At 39.6% G+C, this 7,569-nt stretch overlaps 1 protein-coding gene across 1 annotated transcript in view; it reads left to right on the forward strand.

Annotated features, from left to right (window-relative positions):
• Positions 1 to 200: 200 nt before the first annotated feature.
• cunh20orf27 (chromosome unknown C20orf27 homolog) overlaps positions 201 to 7,569 on the forward strand; it is a gene marked incomplete in the record, with an annotated part of 28,804 nt that continues 21,435 nt past the window's right edge. The window contains 3 exon segments of the mRNA XM_035675244.1: positions 201 to 363; positions 2,639 to 2,779; positions 4,289 to 4,387. Coding sequence (XP_035531137.1) covers positions 4,369 to 4,387 — 19 coding nt within the window.

Genomic DNA, 7,569 nt, shown 5'->3' on the forward strand with positions numbered 1-7,569 from the left:
AGAGAGAGAGAAAGGGGGGGCAACTGCTGCACTACAGCCGGCTTTGATCTCCTCTTCCCCGGCGGCACAGAGCCGATAGGAGCGGTGCAGGTGTCTCGGTCGACCACCGGAACCACCGGAACCACGGTTACATTGAAAAACACACACCGAGAGCAAACCACGTGATCGCATGCGGAAATTGTCCGGTAGAGAAAGTGAGTGAAGGTGTCTGTCTGTCTCTCTCTCTGTCTGTCTCTCTCTCTCTCTGTCTGTCTCTCTCTCTGTCTGTCTGTCTGTCTGTCTGGTGGTGGTGGTGTTACTAACAGGACGACGACGGTTATCGGTTAAAGGTGTCCGAGTTTCATCCGTCCAGGACAAAGTAAGGTAAGCTCGTCTGAAGACATAAACAAACTGTATGTTGTTGTTGTTTGTTTGTTTGTGTGTTTGTGTTGGCAGTTTTGTGTTAACGCGGCAACTTTTTTAGGGGAAATTACCAGCAAGGATGGAGTCATAACTGTGTGTATTCATGTTCATGTTGCTCCAGTTATTAATGTTAATTTAAGTTACAATTGTTTTAATTGTGTTACCTAAAGTCACTTTTAGTGTGTATTTATACCACCAGTCTCAGTTGTGTTGTTTTTATGCTGTGTTGTTGATTCATAGGTCACTTTTAAAGCATTTCTGCTTTATTTTCTTAGATTTATGCATAATGAACAACAAACAAATGCATTTTTAGAGAGTTTAAACTAATGAAAATGACATATTTTAGTACAAGAAGTACAAAAAGTGACTGATAGTGTTGATGTTTACTGATGTTACTGTATTGGACAAAATATTAGAAACCCCACGCTCTGCAGCTTCCAAATGACCATAATATTGAATCAACACCTCTAAATCAACAACACTGAACATGGTAAGCTTTGTGCAGTTAAGATTTATTGAAGGGCTGTTGTTTTAGACTGCACTATTTTTAGCTAGATGTAGGCAGAGGGTCAAATATTGTAATAGACATAAAACTCATGATATAGCTTGTTCATAGTATGGTGCTCTATACCATACTATGTACATAGTATGGTATAGAGCAGGAATAAAGACAGGGTTTACAGTTTATTTAGTGGAGACATATAGAACATGAGCTACAGTATGTAATACATATATGTATACAGGGTTAACAATGTTGTGATCACATTAAGTTTATAGTTAATTGGGGCTGCGACTAACATCTATTTTCATTTTCAGTGAACTTGCTGATTAATGCTGATCACAACTTCTTAGAGCTCAAGTTGTTCAGATAGCTTTATATGTTTGACCAACAGTCTAAACTCAAAGATATTCAGTTTACTATCATAAAGGATGACGAAAATAATCAAATATTCACATTTGAGAATCTGAAGTAAGTGAATTTGTTTGACATTTATGACATAAACCATTAATTGACAGATCAAATTGTCTAATTGTTTAAGCTCTAGTAAGGTAGAGCTATATAAACAGGGTTAACAGTGTAGTGAGACAATGTTAACTTTAGTGAAAATGATATTTTCTCTCACTCCCAGCATGTGCCTGTTTCACATGGAGGAGATCAAATCACTTTCTCGAAATAACAAGCATCAAATTCGAAGCAGGAGATGGGTACCTGTTGCTGCTCTCTGTGGCATCTCCAATTTTAATTTGTCAACTGTGACACAGAGCGGAGGGAGAGCTGTCAGCAACAAAGCTCGCTCGGGCTTTGGGATTTAAATAAGGTGGTCATGCATGTAAATTAAGCTCAATTCTCACACTCTTTGAAAGCTACTGTAGAAGGTACTAGTCAGTACAATGCAGCAGTTAACTGTGGATACACAAAAACAACTAAATGAAGAATTAAAGCTGTTACCAATTGTGTTAAATAGGTAATTAACAACATGTATTTGTATGGTAGACTATCTTTAACCACACAAACCACCGCTATCATTTGTTTTTTTGGGTCACACCTATGTCGGTTTACATTGCCACTTCGTCCTGTACGTCACTCTTTGTTTGTCAGTCAGTCGGATGATTTGACAGGTTGTGAATCCAGATCTTAATTCGGAGGTAAAACTGAAAAAAAGGTGCACCCGAGATTGCACAAGAAAGCTAGGCACAGGTATGGGAGGTAAATAAATAACTAACCTGGGTGTTTGTTTAAAGCCTGTTTGATTGTCTGACTTCTCGTGGATCTTGCCCTGTTGGAATCCTTTTTAATGATGTTACTGGATCCCCAGTTCTCTTAAACTTTGTGAGAACAGTCCAGGTATTAAGGATGATCATGACTGCAACAATTGGACCCATTCTGTAGTAAACAGGAATGATCCTTTTAGAAACCTCTGTACAGTGGTAGTGATCAAAGAGTCAGCAACAATCACAAAAATCACAAAAAAAACATTTACATAAACACCTGTAAGCTTTCAAAGTTTTTTGCAATGCCTCCATCCAATCAGACACACTTTACATGTCACACTGCGGCTCTTGCAGCTGCAGGCGTGCACATTTAAATCTCATCAGTGGGTTTTCTAATCATAGCGACCCATTTAGCCGCCCAAAAACAGCACTGGTATATTTCGTACTGTTAAAAGTAGATCATCCTCTGATTCCAACTCTGTTCTCAGTGGATGTGACATTGTAAGTTTTCTGTTCCGTGAAGTGACACCCTTCCCTGCTGTCTCGCTGCAAGCAAAGCAGAGACTCTGGCACTGATCCTCACTCGCTGCATCTTCGTTCCCAGCCTTGAAAGAAGGAAGTGCAAACCACACAAGTGATTCTTGGGGTCACTGGTATCCCAGATGTAAGTGGTTCCTGAGAACACTTTGTATTTATGAAACATTCCAGGGTTTTTTTTATTATAATAAAGCAGCCAATTGGAATATAATTACCTTTATTAAGCTTAACAAAAACATTTTGTAACATGGCTGTTTATATGAGCCTTATCTTTCAACTATGTGTTCTGAGATCAGACATTATCTTGGCATAAAGAGTGAGAAAAAACATATTTAATCTTCTTTCAGGTCATTGCTGGATGCTCTGGTTCTGTTTCAATTCAATCCTCTATTGAAATACAAAGTCAATAAATCTTAATTGTGAATCTTTATTCTCTCTCCACAAACACAAAAAATGGGAATGTTGTAGGAGTATTTTTATGCCTCCTTGCGGTTTTTGTCCGGCCAGTTCTCAGGAACGCCTTGAAGGAACTTATTCAAATTTGACACAAACGTCCACTCAAGTAAGAACTGATTAGATTTTGGTGGTCGTAGATCAAACTCACTGTGACCTCACATCCGTCCCGTTCTCGTGAACGTGATATCTCAGGAAAGCCTTGAAGGGAATTTCATCAAATTTGGCACATGCATGTTGATGTTTACTGGTTAAGGGTATCCATGCTGCCTGATTGGTTAAAGATGCCCTTCAGGCTGTTTTCACAAAGCACCAGTTGGCATACTTTTGTGCTAATAATAGCATTAGTTGCTGCCTGAACTCTTGTGGAAACCGTGTGTAAGGATTTAGCGAACTTTATTGTTTTTCACTCGCGTCACTACTGCAAATACTACTTCTACCATTAGTTGTATTGCACCAACTACAGTTGCCACTTCTGATAACATTAGCGAGGGTTGTACAATAATGTAATGAGCGTGTGTGTTGTGTTCATGTAAAGCTCTCACCTGGTTTTTAATATTCGGTAAAAATGACAGCTTTAGAGAAACTCCTGTTATTGTTGCATTACAGCAGTAATGCCTGAAAGTAAGGCTGCTTTCTTGAGTATTATTGGGGCAGAAGATTAAATACTGGTAGACCTTCCCTTGCACTTGTTGCCATAACATTGTTATTATGCACTATATTGTGTACAGATATACTGTGTCTTTTCTTCTATGTATTTCTATTTCTATATCAAGCATTTCCCAGAGATGTGATGAATGTTTTCCATCTGGGTGAAGCCCTCAAATAGCAGCTTCAGCCCCTATTTAATCCTCTTAGGCTGTTTTGTTGTTTTCCTTTAATTGAAGTCTCGGTCGGGAGTCTGTGATACTCCTGGCCTGACTAGTACTGCACATCTGTGCTCTCAGCTGAAATACTGGCTAACCTGGGGGTCATGCATTTAGAAATAAAAACACCCTGGGAAGCGTTCTGTGGCGAGCTGTTATTTCCCTGTTTTATTTCTCTCTCATGTACCACCTTCCTCCTTATCTTCCAGTGCTCTTCTGTTGATCTAATCACTGCCTATTGTTTTCTGTCACTTTATCTCTATATAGAGCTAAATGCTTCTCTCTCATTGTCTCCGTTATCCTAACTTGTTTTGCAGGGTTGAGCTGAGGTCACACTGCTGAGATGACTAGGCTGTGACAGTGTTTGTCGAAGTGTGTCTGTACCGGACCAATTGACATGGCTGCTGCTAAGAAGAGTGAGTGTTTTTTTTTTATTCTATTCATTGTGATGTTCCGATACCATTTTCCACTTTCCCGATACTGATACCTGAACTTTGCGTATCACCCGATACTAAGTACCAATCCTGTGGTAACATGTGCGTAAAAATAATATTAGTTTTTATCAAGTGTATACTAAGCCTGTATGATCGCTATCATGGCCTGGCTCAGGTTAAACCCTTTGTCAGAGTTAGAGTCAGAGTAGGTCGAGCCATGACTTCGCTATCCTGGGGGAAAAAATGACTGGGCTAATAAATTCTGTGGTATTTGATTGGTGCACAAGACGCATTTTAGGCAGCATCGGAGGAAATTCTGATACTGGTATCGGTATCTGAACAACTCTAATTTAAAGGCATTCCTCTTAAGTCTTTCAGTAGTACTTAACTAGTTTCTATAGCTTTGGGAAGCTGTGGAAACCATTTAATGCTGCTTTGAGGCAAACGGGGCAAGCAGTAGTTAATATTTAAGATGTAGGCAGCTTACTGATTGTCTCAGGCTCAAGTCTCGTGTTTTTGTTGAATAAATTCATTGAGTGGCAACAGGCTACAGAATTAATTGCATACATTTATTTGAGGGTAAGGGAGGGAGGAACAGAGAAAACCAGTCTGCTCTGCCTAAACCAAGATTTCCCATATGCCTTATTCAGTGTCCAATTAATTATTTAATCTCTGCTTCTTGACATTTGAGTTTAAAGTTCATCAGAATCAAAACACTGAATCCACAGTCGTATTTTATGTTTCACATATAGGCCAAAGCGACATTGTAGTGCACAGGATGGATTACTTCCTCTATAAAAGCCCAGAAGTGATCATAAAGTTTGCAGCTGTAGCCTATAATCTGCTGTAGGTGAATTCAACTTCCTTAATCTTCCCCCGGCATTTAATGTTTCTCAGATGGACTTGGCTGTGGTGAAGAGGACAACAGGATTACATGATCCTCAGTATTATGAATTGTGATTGAGAGCCCCAAATGAACCTTTTCACCAGTGAGACATCCTGGAGGCATTCCAGGAAGGTTAATCAATTACATTTAAATTCACAATTGATTTGTCCTTTCAGTTGGGTTTTGTTGGGAAAAGGGTGTAGTGAGTCGATGTCAACAGCCTTACGACTTCACGGTTTTGTGAAGGCAAGCAAATTTACTTCCTCAAAAGCAGGATGGGCTCAACAAAAAAAAGAATCACTGGGAGGGAAAGCAAGACCTGGAAGGGAGCTGTAAATGACTCATCATGTTATTTTTACTACTATGAATATGCTTCATGTCCTCCCCAGTGGAGTATGGGTACTTGTTGTGTTCAAGGACCACTCTTCAAGCTGTTGTTCTCTTTGATAAGGTCATTGAATGAAGGGCAGTGAAAAGGGAGCATCTCTATTGACTTCTTTTTGATGGCATTTTGTGTTTCTCATGTGTCTGGGATGGACTGAAATGTCACAGGAACAGGTTTTTTGCCTTATTTTTACAGGGAGAGGTAGGAATGTGTTGCCACCTTTGGGAGAATAGAATTTCACAAATAAGAGCTCTGGAGCTTCAATTGTGTCTTTGGTTTTGTTCTTGTTTCCTTGTTTGCAAATATATCTGCCAGTGCCATGACAGTTGTCCACACTAACGTAAAAATATTTGAACATGTTCTTTTCTTTAGCTTTTTGAAACCCTCTCTTAAGTGGTGGTGAAGTTGAGAACAGCCTGTCGTTACTTTCAGTGTGAACAGGGAAAACAGAGCATTGTGTAAGATGAGACCAGCTCCTGTCAACTGTCACCTTAAACTTTCTTTGTAATCACTTATTTTGCATGTTAATATAGCCAGTCATACTCTATGGGTGTCATTGGCATGCATTTGTGTTAAATAGTGACAAATTCACTGGCTCTGAAGAAGCAGTAGGAAGGAGAAGAGATGCAAAAGGAGAAGGGTAGACAGAGATCGATTTGTGTGATCTGACTGTAAGGCTGGCAAGCATTGAACTTAATTGAATTTGTGTTTTACAAATGCTCCCAGTCCCAGGTGTGTTTAATAATTCATGTGTTCACCAGCTGGAGAAGCTTGCGATTTTACAGTGGGAGGAAAGATGACTCAAAAGAGGAAGAAAACCTAGACAGATAACAGAGCACTGTGATATTCAGCAGAGCAGCGGCAGATATACTGACAGACAGATTAGTGGAGGGACAGAAGTAGATGGAGATTAATCTGAAATAAGCCAGTTCAGTGGGGCGTGCGTGTACATGCACAAGTGCATATTCATTTGTGTGTGCACATGCATCTGTGTGGTTATGGGTCTGCTACTACTGAGATGGTAAGTTTGGGTAATTGTGTATCCCTGCTCTGCTCTGTCTGATTATCTGACCCATCGGAAAGGCCACAGTATTGTGATGATGAGCCCGACACGGGGTCTTGGCCCAGAGGTCTGCTACTGCTTTGATTCTGTTTGTGTATATATAGTAAAAAAGTAAAAAAGTCAGAGCTGAAAGAGTAAGGACTAAAATAAAGCAGTGCGTGACGGTGACAGATATGTTTTTCCTGCGCAAACAAGTTAGCCACCAGCTGCCCCACAAATTAATAACCAGAGTGATGACAATGGAGATGAGCCCTGTAGTAGTAGGAGGGTCCAAATGGAGGCAGATGATATTGTTTACATTGTACATTGTAAACTGTGTTTACACCACAGTTAGATGACTTGTTCACCTTCTAGGCTTTAGTCATCAATACAAAATATAAGCATCTTTGCCTTTTTTTAATAAAAGAACCAGATATTTTCTAACATTCTCAGCCTGTGTTCATAAAAATGCAAACTCTTGATGCATTTTGGCAGGTAACATCAGATCACTGAGTTTAAAACTCAGTTATTTCTGCCAAAAAAAATAACAGCAAGCTGTAGCTTCTCTTTTTCCAAAAGCAAATCACATAATTTGCAGCTTCACTGAATTTCCTTTCTGATTCAACTTTGGAGGAATTATGGGGCCAGGCCTTGAATGTGCTATAGCTGTGATTCGTGCCTCAGGCTGAAGGAAAAAACTAACTTTAAATAATAATTTACTAATTGGCATCACATATTAATTTATAGTATTGTGACATTATCCAGGTAATCCCTGTCTATCTGTAGACAACCATTGAGCACATTAGTAACTTTAAAATGGCTGTAATGCTGGTTCACACACACACACACAC

The sequence above is a fragment of the Morone saxatilis genome, unplaced genomic scaffold, assembly GCF_004916995.1.
Source record: "Morone saxatilis isolate NCDOM2014 unplaced genomic scaffold, NCSU_SB_2.0 Contig4, whole genome shotgun sequence".
Classification (NCBI taxonomy): domain Eukaryota; kingdom Metazoa; phylum Chordata; class Actinopteri; family Moronidae; genus Morone; species Morone saxatilis.